Source organism: Myxocyprinus asiaticus, chromosome 2, assembly GCF_019703515.2.
Source record: "Myxocyprinus asiaticus isolate MX2 ecotype Aquarium Trade chromosome 2, UBuf_Myxa_2, whole genome shotgun sequence".
Lineage (NCBI taxonomy): Eukaryota > Metazoa > Chordata > Actinopteri > Cypriniformes > Catostomidae > Myxocyprinus > Myxocyprinus asiaticus.
This window is the reverse complement of record NC_059345.1, coordinates 42,960,923-42,983,219: the sequence shown is the minus strand read 5'-3', so window position 1 is coordinate 42,983,219 and position 22,297 is coordinate 42,960,923. Positions and strand designations below refer to the sequence as shown.

At 38.7% G+C, this 22,297-nt stretch overlaps 1 protein-coding gene across 1 annotated transcript; it reads left to right on the top strand.

Moving 5' to 3' along the window:
• Positions 1–1,442: 1,442 nt before the first annotated feature.
• LOC127451930 (ADP-ribosylation factor-like protein 5B) lies at positions 1,443–16,012 on the top strand. Its single transcript, XM_051717008.1, has 6 exons — positions 1,443–1,948; positions 9,486–9,546; positions 9,657–9,804; positions 12,657–12,740; positions 13,640–13,791; positions 13,947–16,012. Exons 1-6 carry the CDS (start codon positions 1,903–1,905, stop codon positions 13,993–13,995), a joined length of 540 nt encoding a protein of 179 aa, XP_051572968.1. The 5' UTR covers positions 1,443–1,902; the 3' UTR covers positions 13,996–16,012.
• Positions 16,013–22,297: the final 6,285 nt, after the last annotated feature.

Here is a 22,297-nt window from a genome sequence, read left to right as displayed (position 1 = left end):
GGATTCAAACTCACGACTCAGCGTCAATATGTTTTCTTTGCTTGATGCAGGACAATAATTTACCCCTTCTGAATCACAGTAACACCTTTTCCACAACCACGGGATCCATCTTCTGACATGGTTGTTTAAGAAATGAAGCTACACACTGCATCAGTTTGGGTTAAAATAATTGTTGCCAGCTGAAACATATTAATCACTGCAATAATGATCCAATCATAGGCTCTTAAGTTTCTGCTTATTTAAATAAAAACTGCACATTTTTTGGCTAGGCAGTGTATATAGTATGCAAAGATTTGTAAAATAATTTATACATTCATATTATACATATATATATATATATATATATATATACATTCAGGGTTGGGGGGGTTACTTTTTAAATGTATTCCACTACAGATTACAGAATACATGTTGTAAAATGTCATTTGTAACATATTTCGTTAGATTACTCAAGGTCAGTAACGTATTCTAAATACTTTGGATTACTTCTTCAGCTCTGGTAGATTTTTTCACTTGTTTTGACTATAAAAACTCTGCCAGTACAGTAAGACAAAATACACATGTTAAAAACACATTCTCTGAAAAACCTTAATATCTTATGCAGTGTTGTTTCTAAAACAAGATAAATCAAATTGATCTTGTTTTAATGATTTTTTGATATTTTTACAGAAAAACAATACAAAAATTATTATCAAGAATATGATTTTTGCCCTAATATCAAAGATCTTATTAGAAAAAAAGAAATTATGATCCAACGTGAATTTTCTTGATAAACAAATATGATCGTGCCTGGTAACGTGCATGTAAAATGGCTAGAAATAGCATTTTAGCTTAGCGTAAAGCTGACAATTTATACAAGGTTTATTTCTATTTCTTCTGCTCCAAACTTACTTCAAACTTACTTCTCTGTCTGCTCGTATGAATGTAACACATCATAAGAAAGTGTTTCACTGCTGTTCAAATGCACTTTGGATTGCATCATTTATATGTATAAATGTTTTCCATCTGAAAGGACTAAATATTAAATGAAACAAATGACAATAAAATGCAAAGTAATCTCTTCAGTAATCAAAATACTTTTTGAATGTAACTGTATTCTAATTACCAATGATTTAAATTGTAACTGTAGTGAAATACAGTTACTTATATTTTGTATTTTAAATATGTAATCCTATTACATGTATTCCGTTACTCCCCAATCCTGCATATATATATATATATATATATATATATATATATATATATATATATATATATAATTATTATTATTACAATAATATCCACTGCTTTCTATTTGATCGATTCAATGCCTAAAATAGGAACTTTTCCTAAAATTCTAAGTAAATGGAAAACATTGTACAGATGTGATACTTGGGCTGGATGTGTGAACGTCATGGTATCCACACATGTAACTTGACACTAATGGGGGATGGTGGGTGGGTGTGCGCGCGCAACACAACAGAGAGCGAGCGCTTATTATTTATCCAGCAGCACACACACTGCTGTGGACTCCGTGTGCCTCAAGTTTACTCCTTTGAGCTCTTCTTGAACACATACACGTGTGCAGCTGCACAAAGAGACCTGCCGTGCTGTTTTTTGCTCAATGAGGAAAATGTGGATAAGATCAGAGTGATCTGGGAAGTGAAGAGATTGTGTTTGGAGAGCGATGTATCCGCTATACTCGCATCTGTCGCACACTTGATCTGACCGGACAAAAGAAGTGAAGTATCTGGGAACTAGTTACCTGTGTTAACACGGTAAACAGGGACGTGTGTTCGTTTACAGTGATCCGCATGGTACGAGCGGATTTATGAAGACATAACGGACCGCTGTAGGCCTCTCCGCTAAACTCGCGCTCACTGGCCACACGCTTTTACTTCTGTTTATTTTATTTTAGGAGAAATGGGCCTTATTTTCGCCAAACTGTGGAGTTTCTTTTGTAATCAAGGTAAGAGATTGTGTCCTGGTTGGTTTACAGTGAGTGTTTCGGACTGTTGTCCAGCTCAAGTGAGCTAATGTGTGTGTGTGTGTGTGTGTGTGTGTGTGTGTGTGTGTGTGTGTGTGTGTGTGTATACAATCTGCTGCCTCGAGCTCAAACCCATAGTATAAATTAAACTGCACACTTTTGTTCACAACAAAGTGCTCATTATCTCTTAAGGTGACCAGACATGTATTCCCCTTAAAATTGTAATGAAATTAGCCGTTTAGCTGGTGTTGTAGCTGGGTACGTTATCATCTCTCCAACAGGAAAAATATAGTGGTGAACACACAGGACGGGATGTTTATCCTACATGAACTGTGTAGGAATTAAACAGGAACCGAGTATTTTCTACTTGTTGAAGCGATTCAGTTTAGATAGTTACACTGGTAAGCATATGCTTAAGAGATAATGGCTGTCTTAAACCCTGCCATACCTCACTTAAAGGGATAGTTAACCAAAAATGATCATTCTCTCATCATTTACTCACCCTTATATCGTCTCAAACTCTTTCTTCCGCGGAACACAAACGAAGATATTTAAATAGAGATATGATGTCTGTAGGTCCATATAATGCAAGTGAATGGAGACCAGAACTTTGAGGCTCCAAAAAGCATACAAAGGCTGCATAAAAATAACCCATGCGACTCCAGTGGTTTAATCTATGTCTTCTAAATCGATCCCATCTGTTTTGGCTGAAAACAGACCAAAATAAACTCCTTTTTCACTATAAATCTTGACATCATCAGTCTCTTTGGCAATCATGATCTCGTGCTCGATTACACTTCCTATAGCACCATCTAGTACTCTGCGTATGTCAAGAAATAGGAAGTGTAATCGAGCTTGAAATCATGATTGTGCCTAGGGATTGCAATGACAAGAGGTACAGTGAAAAAGGAGTTATATTTTGGTCTGTTCTCACCCAAAACCAACTGATCACTTCAGAAGACATTGATTAAACCACTGGAGTCAAATGGATTACTTTTATGCTTCATGTGCTTTTTGGAGCTTGAAAATGTGCTCACCATTCACTTACATTGGATGGACAAACATGCATCAACTCTCAGTTAAAATATCTCTGTGTTCTGCGGAAGTCATACAAGTTTGAGACGATATAAGGGCGAATAAATTATGAGAGAACTATTCCTTTTAAAGGTGATACCATGTTTCAGTGATGGTAATACCATGGTACTTTAAGGTATACAATGCTAATTAAGGAATACTCATGTACAATATAAATATCATGGTACTTCAAAAATGCTATGGTACATAGAAAAACAGACATGATATTGCTATGGTCCTGTGTCCAAAAACATTACCATGGCATCAGTCATTAGTGTACCATGACATTTTTTTCATTTGGTACTTTTTGTATTGTTGGAGCATTCCCATGATGCTCAAAAGGCTGTCTAGGTAGGCAGCTCAATAGGTTTTGAGTCAGTCAGAATTAATTTTACTAAAGTCAGTCTCACATAAGATGACTCCAACTATTATAATGTGCTCTTTTTGTGTCATTTTCACGTTTGTCAGTCATAAAGTGGGTTGCACCAGTAAGGATTCAATTAAGCAAAGTTAAGAGCTAATCCAGGGTTTGTTGATCCAAGATTTATTTTATTTAGAGTTGTGTTGCACCACATAATTTTTAATATGGGTGTCATGTCTTTACCCCTGCTGTTACAGATGTATCTCTCATGCAGAAACTCATACAATGACAATAAAAGGAACTGAATTGAAAATGCTTTTGTGTTGAGTAACAGATGCCACGACCACCTGGCAAACAAAAGCAGTGTGAGGAAATCGTTTTTCTCACAGATGTTCCTTCAACCTTGGGATGGAGATTGTTCTATATTGCGTGCACTCTCTCTCATTTTTGACATAACCTACAAAACTATCTTGAAGATAGACATTTGTTTCATGTGAAGTTGAAGTTCAAACTCACCAAACTACTGAAAGTCCTACAATGTTGTACTTGTTTATGGTTGTTTCAGTATGATTATCTTGGGTATGCTAGATGCAATCATCGCAAATGAACTGGCCAGTCTTCTGAGCTAGATGCCGAGTCTTCCTCAAGGTCCAAATGGAGCTCTGTCGGAAAGTTGGATAGCTCTTTGGCCTACATCTCTTGACAGAGGGAATCTGTTGGATTTGTAATCTCATTCTCTTCCTTAATTCTCTAGATTACAGTCGTGAAGAGGACCACTCACCTCAACACTGAGCGTGGCACCCTGTTACACAAACATTTGTGTGGTCATTCACAAAAATGGCCTCTAGGGATGCCATGGTTTGAGATTTTAATGGTTAGATTAGTGTCTGAGAAAATATTGCGGTTACTGGTTGTACGATTATTTACAAATGTTCTTATGCAACAGCACAGAGGCAAAATAGTCATATCACAACTGAATGTGTTAGTGAACGCGTTTTTTAGGGATATGTGGGTGCTAAGCACAGCCCTACAACGGGAAAACCAATAAATACACAAAATAATAGGAGGTATATAATAAGAAACACTCCAGTATAGGGAACAACACTACTTATGCACATCCCGGACACTGAATGATGCGCTTCAATTTAACCAGTGTACTTGGAGTCACTTCAGTGAAGTGCATAACTGTTAGATTATTGTTGGTGCGCAGTATGTAGTTGACCGCATTCAACAGTTTTTTTTTTTTTTTTTGTTTTTTTTTTTGCAACAGTTTATTAAAGCAATCTGTCAGACACCTCCGCCACCATAAAGAATCGGCAACAGACTCCATAAAAATACTCACCACAACACCTCACAAATAAACCTGTAGACTATGCATAATAATGTATAGATAATGAAAAAAAAACTATTTGCATCGCACACTGTCAGCACGCTTAAACATTCCAAAAAGTTGCATCTCTCAATTCATACATTTAAAAGCACCACAGCTAAAAATATTGAACTCACTAGTTGTTGGATGACTAGTTAAACATCCTGTCCCATTTGTACGATGTGTACCTTTTGTATGACTTCTGTCTGCATGTTGTACATCCGTCATCGTCTTTAACCCTTAGTCATTCAAATGCACCCCGATTTAAGTAACTTTTTGGTGGATATGAGTCTGGTAGATCGAATTCCTCTGTTATAATTTGGAGTTCGTGTGTAGCCCCAGTTTCACGTTGAATTGAAGGTGCATGTTCAGTTAGGGCTGGGCAATATGGCCAAAAATATGATCATAATCTTTTTCATATTGTTGGATATCGATATTTATCGATATATTGATTTTTTTTGTTTGTTGTGAATTTCCAAGTTGGCAGAAGAAGAAAAAAATCCTAAACAGTCAAGAGTATATACAAAACGGCATTGGGGGCCTAGAGACAGCCAAAGAAGTGGTGTTTGAGGGATCTTCTACCAAAGTATTACAATATTTTATAGAGTTTATCAGTTGAGTGCAGTTGGACATGAATGTAAAAAGATCATCTGTTTGTTTTGAAGCATATTGACAGCATATATTTTTTACATTCAAATTATTTTTATATTTCACTACAGTTGGAGAGCATGTTTAGGGGGCATAGAAGCCCTTGTGACTGAAGAATGATACTGTATGGGGGTTCAGGGGTAATCCCTGAAAGAAAATGAAGAAAATATAAAAGCCTGAATGGACCATTTTTATGTTGTCATTAAAGTGAGAAGGCTACTGTAGTCTTGTGAAAAGGTGTCTCTTTATGGTTTCGGTTTGTCTTGTGACAGTTTGGTTTGATTGAAAACAGGGGTTGCAGTTCTAGAGGAAGTAATAGTCATGAAGTATTCTCTGTCTTTGTGGAGCTGTCAGAGATATCATGAGTAATCCATCCCATTTTCCATCCTGTAGGTCACATCTAAGTTCAGAGTAAAAAACAAGAATAAAAGAAGCACTCAAACACACACTTCGTACGAATATTCAGACTTCTTTACTATATAGTATATTAAAACCAGTTTGCCAATGGAGTAGTATGTCGGAATTCTCAGTATTCTTAAAACAGTAAGCAAGAAATACCTACGGATGACATATTTCAGACGAGATACTGAAGTGCGGAGCTGTGTCTCGTTTTGAAGGCCGTGTGCTCCAGAGGTCCTATTTGTCGTCCGCGTGCTTCACAGAATCTCAACTCGGTCTTGTTTCAGAAAAGCAAGTAGGACACTCCGAATGCAGCTTTTGGATACAACCTTTTTCCCAGGAATTCGGAGGATTCAGGATGTGTATCCTTCATTGGCACTCACAACCCACAAATCTTTGGTCAATGGAAACGTACATAATTTCTCTGAAAAAATGACTCAGATTTACCCGACAATATGATCTAGACATTTTTCTAGTACCTCAGTAGACAGGTGTAAAATCAAATAATATAAAATATAAAAGCACAGCGGCAAAATCAATTTTCTTTTCTATCTACATCGTTACAACTCAAAGTTTATCTCAGAGATTTCCTTCTCACTCGGAGCACTAGTGCAAGTTGAGAGCGATGCGTGCTGTCATAGCAACTATGATACGTTCTGTTTCCATTTGTCCTACGAAGGCCATCTCGTTTAAACAAAGCTAATTCTAAGTTGAGTATGCTCTGTATACCGCTGCCTACAGAGGACACGTCCTGCCTAGCAACAGCCTTCATAATGAGACACAGCCTGGATCAACTGGACGTAGCTGAGGTTATGTCACGTTCAAAATGCTGGATTTAAAAAAAGCAGCAGAGAACTGCAAATCAGACGGCTATGTAAGTGATATACAGGTGCATCTCAATAAATTAGAATGTCGTGGAAAAGTTCATTTATTTCAGTAATTCAACTCAAATTGTGAAACTCGTGTATTAAATAAATTCAGTGCACACAGACTGAAGTAGTTTAAGTCTTTGGTTCTTTTAATTGTGATGATTTTGGCTCACATTTAACAAAAACCCACCAATTCACTATCTCAAAAAATTAGAATACATCATAAGACCAATAAAAAAAATATTTTTAGTGAATTGTTGGCCTTCTGGAAAGTATGTTCATTTACTGTATGTACTCAATACTAGGTAGGGGCTCCTTTTGCTTTAATTACTGCCTCAATTCGGCGTGGCATGGAGGTGATCAGTTTGTGACACTGCTGAGGTGGTATGGAAGCCCAGGTTTCTTTGACAGTGGCCTTCAGCTCATCTGCATTTTTTGGTCTCTTGTTTCTCATTTTCCTCTTGACAATACCCCATAGATTCTCTATGGGGTTCAGGTCTGGTGAGTTTGCTGGCCAGTCAAGCACACCAACACCATGGTCATTTAACCAACTTTTGGTGCTTTTGGCAGTGTGGGCAGGTGCCAAATCCTGCTGGAAAATGAAATCAGCATCTTTAAAAAGCTGGTCAGCAGAAGGAAGCATGAAGTGCTCCAAAATGTCTTGGTAAACGGGTGCAGTGACTCTGGTTTTCAAAAAACACAATGGACCAACACCAGCAGATGACATTGCACCCCAAATCATCACAGACTGTGGAAACTTAACACTGGACTTCAAGCAACTTGGGCTATGAGCTTCTCCACACTTCCTCCAGACTCTAGGACCTTGGTTTCCAAATGAAATACAAAACTTGCTCTCATCTGAAAAGAGGACTTTGGACCACTGGGCAACAGTCCAGTTCTTCTTCTCCTTAGCCCAGGTAAGACGCCTCTGACGTTGTCTGTGGTTCAGGAGTGGCTTAACAAGAGGAATACGACAACTGTAGCCAAATTCCTTGACATGTCTGTGTGTGGTGGCTCTTGATGCCTTGACCCCAGCCTCAGTCCATTCCTTGTGAAGTTCACCCAAATTCTTGAATCGATTTTGCTTGACAATCCTCATAAGCTGCGGTTCTCTCGGTTGGTTGTGCATCTTTTTCTTCCACACTTTTTCCTTCCACTCAACTTTCTGTTAACATGCTTGGATACAGCGCTCTGTGAACAGCCAGCTTCTTTGGCAATGAATGTTTGTGGCTTACCCTCCTTGTGAAGGGTGTCAATGATTGTCTTCTGGACAACTGTCAGATCAGCAGTCTTCCCCATGATTGTGTAGCCTAGTGAACCAAACTGAGAGACCATTTTGAAGGCTCAGGAAACCTTTGCAGGTGTTTTGAGTTGATTAGCTGATTGGCATGTCACCATATTCTAATTTTTTGAGATAGTGAATTGGTGGGTTTTTGTTAAATGTGAGCCAAAATCATCACAGTTAAAAGAACCAAAGACTTAAACTACTTCAGTCTGTGTGCATTGAATTTATTTAATACACGAGTTTCACAATTTGAGTTGAATTACTGAAATAAATTAACTTTTCCACGACATTCTAATTTATTGAGATGCACCTGTATATATACCTAGAATGTTGTTCCTTGTCCTTAAATGGTGCTTGTTTAACAAGACCAGAGTAGGTTTTTTTGTGGTTGTTATTACGTCATATTCGGGTCACAGGGCAATATCCACGTTCTTGGATGAAGTATGTCTGGAATCTATTCCTACTATTGCCTGCATACCTAAAGAACATACTGTTTTACTGACTGAGAAGTGTGTCCTTCATCAAATACAGTAAATTCTCTGACAGTACGCGATTTCTGACACAGCATCTGTCTTTCCTACGGAGCCCCCTAGAGGACAGGGAGGAAATTTTTTCTGAAGTAGTTTAGTGTGCCCTCGCAGTAAGTTTTGCGTTCTCTCGTTTACGCAGTTAACTACGTTCCCCACTTAACCATAACTGTAGTAACCATGATTTGTAGTGGAATCCATGCTTTTACTATAGTAACATTGTAGTAACTATGGTTAAGTATTATAAGGGTTAACCATGGCTTTACTATGGAACCATAGTTGAATAGGGTATTTGTAGTAAACCATAGTAATCACAAAATTATTATTTTTATTACCATGGATTTCAATTTCCTGTATTATTACCATGGTTTTATAACATGGTTAATATATTGCAAGGGAACCCAAAATTATTGCAAGGGTATGCAAAACTATAAAAAAAACAAAAAACAAAAAAAATACCCTCCCTGTCTTCTAAGGCAGGGGCTTTCCAGCTGGGGTCCGGGGACCCCCAGGGGGCCGCAAGGGGGAAATAAAAACAGAAATAAAATAAATTGGTATTTAATTTAATATAGTATGAAAAAACAAATCTTATTTGTAAGAAATAAGTGTTGTGATTCACTGTTCTCTGTAAAACTGATTTGAAACCATTTTTATTGTTTTAATGTATACTTACAAACAAATTTATTAATAAAGCGCAATAGCAAGTAGCAGATAATGATCATGGCTATGATGTAAACTAAAGGCTGTAGGCTGTTTAAAAAGGGAGGAGCCCTTTGATAGGTATCACCCCAACTTTCTGTTTCAAAAGTAAATGCATCAACACAAGAAATAGCTGCGCTCAGTAAGCCTTCAGGGGACCTTTAAGTCTTTACTCCCTTTTATGTGACTTATTGTTTCTATAATGTTGATGTCTGATTATGTTCTTGTATTATTGTATTGATCATTCCCATAATAAGCAATGGTTTTTTTTTTCTTTCTGTCACGTAGAGCACAAGGTGATTATTGTGGGTCTGGATAATGCTGGGAAGACCACTATACTTTATCAGTTGTGAGTATAATGACTGATTTATAACAATTAATTCACATTATTTTAATTTAAAGGAGGGACACCATCACTACCGTTTTGTTTTATCTGAACCTTGTTGTCTTGTTATGTAGTTTAATGAACGAGGTGGTGCACACGTCTCCGACGATTGGCAGTAATGTTGAGGAAATAGTGGTAAAAAAAACACACTTCCTGATGTGGGATATTGGTGGTCAGGAGAGTCTCCGCTCCTCTTGGAACACATACTACTCCAACACTGAGGTAAAGTGCTTTAAAAAATAAACTACACTGCTTGAGACTGAACTTTTGAATCCAACACAGTGACGAGGTTTGTTTGTAAAAACATAATTTATTTGTTCTTCCCAAACTTCTCGATATGACGTAGAGGGGACCCTTTTTTTTTTTGGTGTGCCTGACAGGTCAAATTGAATCATTAAAAATGTCTAAGTGTTTGTGCAGGGCATTTGAATGTTCTCTATAGCTATATAGTTAATAGATTATTTTAGTACCAGTAAAACATTCCTAAATTAATTCAAAGATAGTTGATAGATGGTGAGTTGATTTCGGAGTGACAGCTGTGTGTTCACTCTACTGTGAACAATGGTTTGGACAACAGTTGTGCACGGTGCTAAATCCATCAGACCCTAACACTTGGTGTCTGAGTCAGAGTTCAAAGTTCAGGGTTATACAAAGAGGCCCATTTGAATGGCCAGACACCCTGCCTTTCATTCAGAAAGTGTGCGTATGAGATATGCGATGGGGCCCTGCTGTCAAGCTCTATTCAGGAACAGGGCAATCTGCTTTGCACACACACTCTCAGGGACTATAGATGCATGATTTCTGCCAAGGTTGTGCACATCACCAAGCAACAAAGCAACTCGGTGACCTTTCTGAATTTAGCCACGGTCACACAGCAGCGGTATACGGTTGTCAGTCCTGTATTTTAATGCTTAATACGGTTACGTTCACACAAAGTTTGGTTATTTACAAGAGTGACAACCTCATTCTATAACCGAACTGACACCTGTAAATTTTCAGGACTCACAACCACATTTTCGCAGAACCCGTGCTTTGTGAAAGGAACTAGTGGTCGACCGATATAGCGCCGTGGCTGATAAATCAGCCAATATTTGGTATTTTAAAATTATCTGCATCGGCCGATCAATTTGCCGTTTGACCGATTCGTTTAGCAAGCCGTGACGGTGCCACGAATCTCATTTGCATGTGAAGGAGCGGTCTTAGGCATGTAAACGACCAATCACAGTTTGTTTTGTTGTTTTGTGCCACCATGTTACAACAGTAATAGACTGCCGTGTAACGCATTTAAACAGTACCGTAAATATATACAGTACTGTGCAAAAGTCTTAGGCACATAAGATGTTTCACAAAAGCATTTGTCTTAAGATGGTTATTTATATCTTCAGCTTTAGTGTGTCAATAGGAAAAATAAATTTTAGACTCCCAAACATTACTTTTGCAAATAGAAAAGATTAGAATAGAAGAACAGGGAGCCCTGCAACAGATGTCATGACCCCCACAAAGCCCCCCACTGAACATCGAGTCAGTCTGAGATTACATAGAGAGACAGAAGCAATAGAGACAGCCTAACATCCTATCTGCCAACAATCAAGAAAAACTGTGTCCAGGTGTACCTAGGAGAATTGATGTTGTTTTAAAGACAAAGGTGGTCACACCAAATATTGATTTAGCTTTTTTATGTTTACTGGACTTTGTATGACATTAAGTGATAAATGAAAACTATATGTCATTATTTTTGAAGACATCCTCACTGTGCAACATTTTTCACAAGTGCCTAAAACTTTTGCACAGTACTGTATATCAGCATTATATCGCAGTTAGATCAGCCGGCCTATCACCATCCTACTCTAGATATTGGCATCATCCACTAATTAAAACTAATTGGTTGATCACTAAACGGAACTGCACTGAAGTTATCAGTCACTTCATATAGCGTGAAAGCCACTGTGCACTGTACACGTGTGTGTCTCATGTCAATCATGATTGCTTTCGTTAACTCACAAAGACGGAGATACGAGCTGTGTGTCATCTGAGGATCCAGCCGCTGTCTTCCCGAGCTGCTCGTGGGTGCACAAGTTCTGCACTCTTCACTCTGCACTCGGTTGAAAAAAAAAAAGCATTCAAAGCCACTGTTTGTTAATTATGATCTGATGGATGAACTCGCGCCCTGAATTGGACTCGTTTATTTAACAACGTGGCGTCAATTATAAGACATGCCGGTGTTATAAATGTCGCTATCTTTGATATTTACTTTGTAGTCACTAGCTGGGTTTTCATTTAAATGTTTTGCATTTAAACACATTTTTAAAAAAAATCTGAATCTTTGCATATTTCCATTCACTACGTAATGCGTATTATCTTGAGGGAGCCTCCTTGCCTTGATGGAGCAGCTATACCTAGTTTAATAAAATGCTGCCAGGAGATGCAGCAGAATAAGTGTAATCTCTGATACAATGAGGGCTGAAATGGCTGCTATGCCCATACGCCGCCAGCCTCCAAATTTCTGCGAACGCCCACTCTCAGAAGTGTTCTGGCGGATTGTGAGGACCCACTTTAACGTCCAGCTGTGGGTTAAACACTTCCGAATGTCAAGGGCAATGTTCGAAGAATTGTGTAGCAAGGTCGGACCTTTCGTTGGGCAAGTAACATCAAGCTACCACACGTGCACAAATTATCAAATCACTTAATTGTTTTGCGAAAAATACTGTTTCCATCAGCTTACTGTGCCTTTTAACTAATGTGAAATCCCAAACACTGATTGTGTGAATGTAGCCAGACACCCTGTCTACACCGGATGCGAGTGATGTCGCATCGTAACATCTTGAGGCTGTTTAATTGTCTTGTTGGCAGGGGCAGTGCCAGCGTGTGCAGCGCAAAGTAGAACTGGGCAACCATTTACTGTTGGTCAAGACAAGCTTGACGCGACGGATGCATTCAGTGTAGATAGCATCATTGATTATAATGGGAGCGATTTGCCGCTCACATCTGATGTAGACAGGGTGAGAAAAATCACCTCTAAATGCCAGCCTGACATCTGATGATAATGCTTTGCATGTGTGTGTTTTCTCCGGTAGTTCATCATACTGGTAGTGGACAGTACTGACCGAGAGAGACTAGCCATTTCTAAAGAAGAGCTCTACAGAATGCTTGCTCACGAGGTAATCATTTATTGACACTACATACAGCTCTCAAAACTCTGGGCTTTAAATATAAACCCAAAATATTACTGCACTTTAAAAGGGTAGTTCACCCAAAAGAAAATTCTGTCAGCATTTACTCTGCTTCATATTTTTCCAAACTTGTATGAATTTCTCCTTTTCTTTCTTTTTCTTTCTTTCTTTAATAACATTCTGTCTGTCTGTTTTTCTTTCTTTCTTTACCCTTTTTCTTTTTACATTCTGTCTGTCTGTCTTTTTTCTGTCTTTTCTTTCTGTCTTTTTCTTTGTCTTTTCTGTCTTTCCGTCTGTCTGTTTTCTTTCTGCCTTTTTTGTCTGTCTTTTTTTCTTTCTGTCTGTCAGTCTGTCTTTCGGTCTGTTTGTCTTTTTTTTCTGTCTTTTTCTTTTCTTTCGGTCTTTCTGTACTTCCTTTAATAATTATTTATATAGCACCTTTCCAGAGCTCTAGGACACTTTACAATCAACCATTTATTTTTATAGATGCATACATAAAGAATATCTATTTCAATATCTTTTTTCTTTCTGTCTTTTTTCTTTACCCTTTTTTCTTTCTGTATTTCTTCTTTTCAGTTTTTTCTTTCTTTTGGTCTTTTCTGTCTGTCTGTCTCTCTGTCTTTTTTCTTTGTTTCTGTCTGTCTTTCTGTACTTCCTTTAATACTTTTCTCTGTAGAGCACAAAACGAGATGTTAGGCAGGATGTTAGTCTCTCATCATTCACTTTCATTGCATATCTGTCAGTTCAATGAAAGTGAAAGTTGACCAAGGCTGTTATTTTACCTGATATCTCCTTATGTGTTCTACAGAGGAAAGAAAGTCATACAGGGTTTGGAATAATATGAGTCAGTTTTCTGAAGTTTTTGTGTTCTCTCCTCATACTCTCAGGACTTGCGCAAAGCTGCAGTGTTAATCTTTGCTAACAAGCAAGACATGAAGGGTTGTATGTCTGCAGTGGAGATTTCCAAATACCTGACCCTCAGCTCCATCAAGGATCATCCCTGGCACATTCAGTCCTGCTGTGCGCTCACTGGAGAAGGGTAAGACTGTTGCTTGGTACATGTATTTATCATGCCATAATGATCTTAAATCTCTTTTTCAAGAAAAGTAATGTTCATATTAGACACCACTGAATGGGCAACACTACAATTCTCAATCCTCAGTCCAACGCCTTCTCTTTGTTGTGTCATTTCAGGCTATGTCAGGGTTTAGAGTGGATGACCTCAAGTGCTGGACTCAGATAGCCACCAATTCTCCTTGTTGGACTGCTTTAATGGCTCCCACCATCCCTGGTGGCATTGCAGGCTCATCCCATTGGCTGCTTATGTTTTTATTTGTAATCTCTTGATCAGAATTCACACTCTGCGGCTGAACTTTCTGAACACCTACCTCAGCTGGGATATTTGGGTTAACTGAATCTGGTTTGACCAACTTGTTGATCAATACTAGGTCTGGAGCAACTGAATTTTGTACTGAGTGTATAAGAGGAGAAATTAAAAGTATATCACTACAGAGGGAGGCATGTTATTTTGAGTGGGGACAATTTATGTGCTTTAATAGTGCAGTGGGACAAAAGTTCTCTTGATGGGTATATTAAGCTAATCATGTTGTATGTTTTCCTTTAAATTCAATGGGAAAAACCATTCAAATAATTTCTATGTTCTCTAAATGGTTGGTTCCTTGTTACTTTTTCAGATGGGGAAACATTTAGGTCATTTGTTGTCAATTGTATGTTTTTGGTTAACCTGTTTGGGTATCAACTGTTGAAGTGCCATTGGTACCCAACTACATCTAAGCATATCAGATCACTTAGTCCATATTACCTCAGTCAGTCGGTACTGTAAAGAGTGCTGTTACTATTTGAAATGTTCCCGTTACAGCTTGAAACATCATTAATGTGAGATGCAATTGAAAGAATTATGTTATTGTTATTCATTTTTGTAAGATAAGGCAGTGTAGCCACTTGTCTATTATGCATGTTTGGTGTTTTTATTTTATTTTTTGGCACATGCTAGAATGAAGCAATGTATGAGAACATGTTGAATTGTCTGTTACAGATGTGTGAGGGATGTTGAGTATGTGAGAATCCAACCAATATTATTACTCGCTGTTTTTAAGACACATGGCCCATCACTGCAGATGAACTAGCATTTATTTTTTGTCTCTTTTTACATTTAGATTTACTCACTGGAGTGAAGTTTTATTGTACATATCATAAGGAAATAATGTTTAAGAGTAACTCAGTGATGAAGCTACCAGTTTTAAAATTTTAGACACATTTTGTGCTTTTTCCTTACCCCCCCCTCCTACCCCCTTGGTGCAAATAATATTTCACTACAGGTGATCTATCAGATGTTTTCACAGGTCAACTACCTTTAGCACAGCTGTACAGTATGTGCTTATGAGAGTGTCTGTTGTAGGAGTGGTTGCCAATTTATTCAGACTTTTTCAGGTCCCAGACATTTTTTTTTATTCATTTTGTATCCTCTTTTATGTATCCAGGTAGCGCACAAGCACTAGTGCTGATATAATTTTGCATGGTGATTTTGCCAAAATGCTTTTTGGTCCAGGCTGAAAACTGCTCTGTGTATTTAGATTGATTTTCCATTCTCTCTGTGCACTTGTCCTTGGTTAAGGGGAATTCTTGCAAGACCTGAATATAGTGACTACAAATTGGTGCTTTCACTGACATTTCTCTCGCAACAATGGAATCTGTTTGCATAATTATTATATGTTTCTCTGTCTTTGAGGCATTGCCTATTAATGTTGTGGATGGCATTTCAACTTTCATATCATAATGAAATTCACTTGGAGGCTTCTCCGATTGGAAAAGAAATCGGATGAGACAGAACCACTGAAATAAATTTTGCTTCTGTGAACATTAGCATAAAAAGGCATTGTTTGTCATATTTATGTAAACTCTGATCTGGGTACAAACCAGGTCATCTTTGCTCTTCACAGTCCAATGCAGTATGCATATCCCAATGTATACCATTCCAAACCAAAATTGCTATACTTTGTTGAACAGAGATCCTTTTGACTAAACTATTTCAAAGTGCAAACGTGTCTTACCCAACAGAATGGGAATAATGTTTTGCTGCAAAATGGTTCAAAGAAATTTAATCTTCAGTTTTATTGCTGAAGTTCAAGGTCAAACCATTCGGTTCTCAGATGTGCCATTTGTAAATGAGCAGTTGGAATCTGTAGCAACTTTCCAATTCTAATAGTTTTATAATAAAGCTTTTATTTTGTAATCTAAAATGTTTTGTTGTTGCATTATTTGACAGTTTCTGGTGCCCTCAGTGTTTTCCAAACACACCTTTTTTGATCAAGGTAGATCTCAAAATTAATTCTGTAGTTATTGTTAGCAAGATATTCATAATGTGAATCTGGATCCACATAAATGGGGTTTCTTAGTTCATATCAGTGTTGTGCTTTCATGAGTTGTATTAAGCATACAGTGCAACCGGAAAGTATTCACAGCGCTTCACTTTTTCCACATTTTGTTATGTTACAGCCTTATTCCAAAATGGATTAAATTCATTATTTTCCTCAAAATTCTACAAACAATACCCCATAATGACAATGTGAAAGAAGTTTGTTTGAAATCTTTGCAAATTTATTAATAAACAAAATAAATCACATGTACATAAGTATTCACAGCCTTTGCCATGACACTCAAAATTGAGCTCAGGTGCATCCTGTTTCCACTGATCATCCTTGAGATGTTTCTACAACTTGATTGGAGTCCACCTGTGGTAAATTCAGTTGATTGGACATGATTTGGAAAGGCACACACCTGTCTATGTAAGGTCCCACAGTTAACAGTGCATCTCAGAGCACAAACCAAGCCATGAAGTCTAAGGAATTGTCTGTAGACCTCCGAGACAGGATTGTATTGAGGCACAGATCTGGGGAAGGGTACAGAAAAATTGCTGCAGCATTGAAGGTCCCAATGAGCACAGTGGCCTCCATCATCCGTAAATGGAAGAAGTTTGGAACCACCAGGACTCTTCCTAGAGCTGGCCGCCCGGCCAAACTGAGCGATCGGGGGAGAAGGGCCTTAGTCAGGGAGGTGACCAAGAACCCGATGGTCACTCTGACAGAGCTCCAGCATTTCTCTGTGGAGAGAGGAGAACCTTCCAGAAGAACAACCATCTCTGCAGCACTCCACCAATCAGGCCTGTATGGTAGAGAGGCCAGACGGAAGCCACTCCTCAGTAAAAGGCACATGACAGCCTGCCTGGATTTTGCCAAAAGGCACCTGAAAGACTCAGACCATGAGAAACAAAGATTGAACTCTTTGGCCTGAATGGCAAGCATCATGTCTGGAGGAAACCAGGCACCGCTCATCACCTGGCCAATACCATCCCTACAGTGAAGCATGGTGGTGGCAGCATCATGCTGTGGGGATGTTTTTCAGCAGCAGGAACTGGGAGACTAGTCAGGATCGAGCAAAAGATGAATGCAGCAATGTACAGAGACATCCTTGATGAAAACCTGCTCCAGAGAGCTCTGGACCTCAGACTGGGGCGAAGGTTCATCTTCCAACAGGACAACGACCCTAAGCACACAGCCAAGATCACAAAGGAGTGGATCCGGGACAACTCTGTGAATGTCCTTGAGTGGCCCAGCCAGAGCCCAGACTTGAACCCGATTGAACATCTCTGGAGAGATCTGAAAATGGCTGTGCACCAACGCTCCCCATCCAACCTGATGGAGCTTGAGAGGTCCTGCAAAGAAGAATGGGAAAAACTGCCCAAAAATAGGTGCGCTAAGCTTGTAGCATCATACTCAAAGACTTGAGGTTGTAATTGGTGCCAAAGGTGCTTCAACAAAGTATTGAGCAAAGGCTGTGAATACTTATGTACAAGTGATTTTATTTTCGTTTTTTATTTTTAATACATTTGCAAAGATTTCAAACAAACTTCTGTCATGTTGTCATTATGGGGTATTGTTGTAGAATTGAGGAATCCATTTTGGAATAAGGCTGTAACATAACAAAATGTGGAAAGTGAAGCGCTGTGAATACTTTCCGGATGCACTGTATTCTTCTATTTTCAGGTTATGGAAAAAAACAACAGCAACAACACCCTCAGATTTGCCTTGAGTAACCATTTGGAAACTTTCCAAGTTTTGCTCTATTTCTATGAATTCTGTTTGCCAGTTAGTTGATGACAATGTGCTTTCAACTGTGAAAGGCATTGATTCTGCTGAAAGTTGTCCAGATGTTGAGAGATGGGATGAAGGACATTCTTTAACATGCTAAATCAAGAAATTACAACAACAATGCAAAAACACTTAATATAAATTAATAAAGTAGCTGCTAGCAAAAATATTTGTGAAATATATTTTTCACTGTCTCAGCATCTCTTGAAGCAAACATCACTAAACTGCTCGCATTGGGAAATTTGGGTTTATTTATTTTATATATATATATATATTTGTAATTGGCAGTCCTTAGATGCACTAAACCAACAGCCAGGATTGGTGTTACTAACCCTCCTATTGTCTTAATACACTGCACCCTCCTTTTCTCCTTTGGGTCATTTTTGACCCGTACTGAAAACCATTCAAAATGCATTATTGATTGCTGTACAATGGCAGTAAAGTCTCCTCTAAATGAAAATTTGTTTTGTTGTGGTCACAAAGTGTATAATGATAGGAGGAACATTTTAATATAATGAATGTTAATGAATAAGTTTTAAAGAATAAAAATAAGTTTATAAACTTCACAAACATTGGCAAAGGATGTCTCAGTTTACGTTTATTTCAATCACTTTGGGCATTTTATATTATCTTAACTATATTTCAACAATTTGTAAAAAAAAATTAAAAAAATCAGCAGTGTACATTTTATAGTTACAAGTACATTCCTGTTTCACAAATGAAACTCTATTGCCTTTTCCAGCAGTCAAAATGGGCAAAATTTGCACGACACTAACCTAAGGGGAAACATAGGGGGAACAGACTTCAACACAACACCGGTACCAAAAACTATGCAGTATTTACAGGTGCATCTCAAAAAATTAGAATATGGTGACATGCCAATCAGCTAATCAACTCAAAACACCTGCAAAGGTTTCCTGAGCCTTCAAAATGGTCTCTCAGTTTGGTTCACTAGGCTACACAATCATGGGGAAGACTGCTGATCTGACAGTTGTCCAGAAGACAATCATTGACACCCTTCACAAGGAGGGTAAGCCACAAACATTCAAGCTGGCTGTTCACAGAGTGCTGTATCCAAGCATGTTAACAGAAAGTTGAGTGGAAGGAAAAAGTGTGGAAGAAAAAGATGCACAACCAAACGAGAGAACCGCAGCCTTATGAGGATTGTCAAGTAAAATCGATTCAAGAATTTGGGTGAACTTCACAAGGAATGGACTGAAGCTGGGGTCAAGGCATCAAGAGCCACCACACACAGACGTGTCAAGGAATTTGGCTACAGTTGTCGTATTCCTCTTGTTAAGCCACTCCTGAACCACAAACAACGTCAGAGGCGTCTTACCTGGGCTAAGGAGAAGAAGAACTGGACTGTTGCCCAGTGGTCCAAAGTCCTCTTTTCAGATGAGAGCAAATTTTGTATTTCATTTGGAAACCAAGGTCCTAGAGTCTGGAGGAAGGGTGGAGAAGCTCATAGCCCAAGTTGCTTGAAGTCCAGTGTTAAGTTTCCACAGTCTGTGATGATTTGGGGTGCAATGTCATCTGCTGGTGTTGGTCCATTGTGTTTTTTGAAAACCAGAGTCACTGCACCCGTTTACCAAGACATTTTGGAGCACTTCATGCTTCCTTCTGCTGACCAGCTTTTTAAAGATGCTGATTTCATTTTCCAGCAGGATTTGGCACCTGCCCACACTGCCAAAAGCACCAAAAGTTGGTTAAATGACCATGGTGTTGGTGTGCTTGACTGGCCAGCAAACTCACCAGACCTGAACCCCATAGAGAATCTATGGGGTATTGTCAAGAGGAAAATGAGAAACAAGAGACCAAAAAATGCAGATGAGCTGAAGGCCACTGTCAAAGAAACCTGGGCTTCCATACCACCTCAGCAGTGCCACAAACTGATCACCTCCATGCCACGCCGAATTGAGGCAGTGATTAAAGCAAAAGGAGCCCCTACCAAGTATTGAGTACATATACAGTAAATGAACATACTTTCCAGAAGGCCAACAATTCACTAAAAATGTTTTTTTTTATTGGTCTTATGACGTATTCTAATTTTTTGAGATAGTGAATTGGTGGGTTTTTGTTAAATATGAGCCAAAATCATCACAATTAAAAGAACCAAAGACTTAAACTACTTCAGTCTGTGTGCATTTAATTTATTTAATACACGAGTTTCACAATTTGAGTTGAATTACTGAAATAAATGAACTTTTCCACGACATTCTAATTTATTGAGATGCACCTGTATAACGTATTCTTTACCTTCTCTAAGACAATAGAAGTGTTAAACAATAGTGCGCTCACTTTCTGATCTCCTAGTTTCTTTTTTCTTTTTCCGATTAACATTTTTTATTGATTCATAGATATAACACAGAAATTACACCATATATACATTGAATCAACATTTAACCCCAACTATTACCCCTCCCCAATCACCAACCCCACTCTGATCCCCAACAAACACCCCTGTGGTCACACATAAGAATACACACACACACACACCAAAAAAAAATAATTCTAATAATTATACACATCCAAAACTATACCTCTCTCTCCACAGCCCCTCCCCGAGAGTCCCCCGAAAACGCTAAGTAACTGCCCCATTTCCTATCAAACAAATCCCAAATCCACAGCCTTCTACATGACACCTCCTCGAAAGCTGCTACCCTCCCCTTCTCCGAACACCACTTCCGAAATGAAGGCGCTCCAGCCGACTTCCATCAACTTAAGATAAACTGTCCGCCTATCATAACACTGGTCAGAACCTGATTTTTTTGTGTTTATCCCCCATATTTATGACCGACCCATCACCCAAAATACAGAGTCTGGGGAAAAATGAAATTTGAGTGCCCAAAACGTCACACATAAAACTTTGAACGTTCAACCAAAATTCTTGGATCTTAACACACCACCAAAAAACATGGGCTGTATCTCCATCTTCTGATTGGCATTGCCAGCAGGTGGGTGTGTCTTTAAGACCAAGCCTATATAATCTAGAGGGGGTCCAATAGAATCTATGTAAAATCTTGAATTGCATAAGGCGCACCCTCTAGATACAGACTTGATGTTTTTTAGAATCCTAGCCCACACTCCAATACCAAGTTTAAATCTTTCTCCCATAATCTCTTGATAGAAGATAAAGCTCCAACTCCCAGACACTGAATTAGCAGGGAGTAATACACTGATGCCTCATGACCTTTTCCATAAGCAGTAATCTCCTCTCCCAGAGTATCTGCTGCTTTAGGGGGGTGTACGCTACTCCCAAAAATAGTACAGAGCAGGTGGCGCAGCTGTAAATACCGAAATAACTGAGATCTGTGAATCCCAAAATGTTGAACCAAATTTTCAAAGGATCTCAGCACTCCACTCTCATATAGGTCACTGAGCGTTTTAATCTCCCTCACAATACAAACTGACCAGCAGAAAGGGGATTTATTAATACATAATTTGGGATTAGATAACGGGGTGTAATTTAACTTCTCCGATTAGTTTGATAGAAAGGCTTTGCAATGGCGAAATAGGGGCAAGAACTTCCTGCTCAATACAAAACCAGGGTGGGGCTCTCTCAGGTGGAAGCGACCAATGAGCCAAATGTCTGAAACCGAATGCATAATAATAAAACAAATTATTGGGTAGGCCTAGCCCACCATTGTCAATCGGCCTATGTAACTTATTTCAATGTAATCTGGGATGCTTACCATTCCAAATGAAGGACTTTGCTATGCTATCAAATTGCTTGAAATAAGAGAGGGGGACATCTACAGGGAGAGATTGTAGCAGGTAGTTGAATTTTGGAATACAGTTCATTATAATGACATTAACCTTCCCAATCATAGATAAATGTAATGAAGCCCACCTGCCCACATTGCTCGAAAAACGTTTTATTAAAGGGTCAAAATGAACTCGTAACTAAGTCACACAAATTTGCTGGGAATAAAATGCCCAAGTACTTAATGCTCTGTTTGGGCCACTGGAAGATGCCCGGCTGAAAAACCGTCGCTGGGCAGTACGCTGTCAGAGCCAAACCTTTGGATTTAGACCAATTGATTCTGTATCCCGAGAACTTAGGAATTAATAATTTTGTGGAGGCAAGGCATAGATCTAGTGGGGTCGGAGACAAATAATAAAATATCTTTTGCGTAGAGCAAAAGCTTATGCGCTACACCTCCCGCCACTACCCCTGGAAAATAATCGTCCTTTCTTATTGCGGCTGTTAATGGTTCCAGGGTAAGACAGAACAATAATGGAGAAAGAGGGCAACGCTGCCTGGTGCCCCTATCCAGAGTAAAATAATCTTAAATTAATCCATTTGTTTGTACCGCCGCTACCAGGTGTCTATAAAGTAACATAATCCATCCAATAAAAGTGTTCCCGAACCCG

Coding starts and splice junctions, on each gene's coding strand:
- LOC127451930 (XM_051717008.1), top strand. CDS start 1,903: ATGGGCCTTATTTTCGCCAAACTGTGGAGTTTCTTTTGTAATCAAG. Junction 1,949..9,485: donor GAGTTTCTTTTGTAATCAAG/GTAAGAGATTGT, acceptor TCTGTCACGTAG/AGCACAAGGTGATTATTGTG. Junction 9,805..12,656: donor CATACTACTCCAACACTGAG/GTAAAGTGCTTT, acceptor TTTCTCCGGTAG/TTCATCATACTGGTAGTGGA.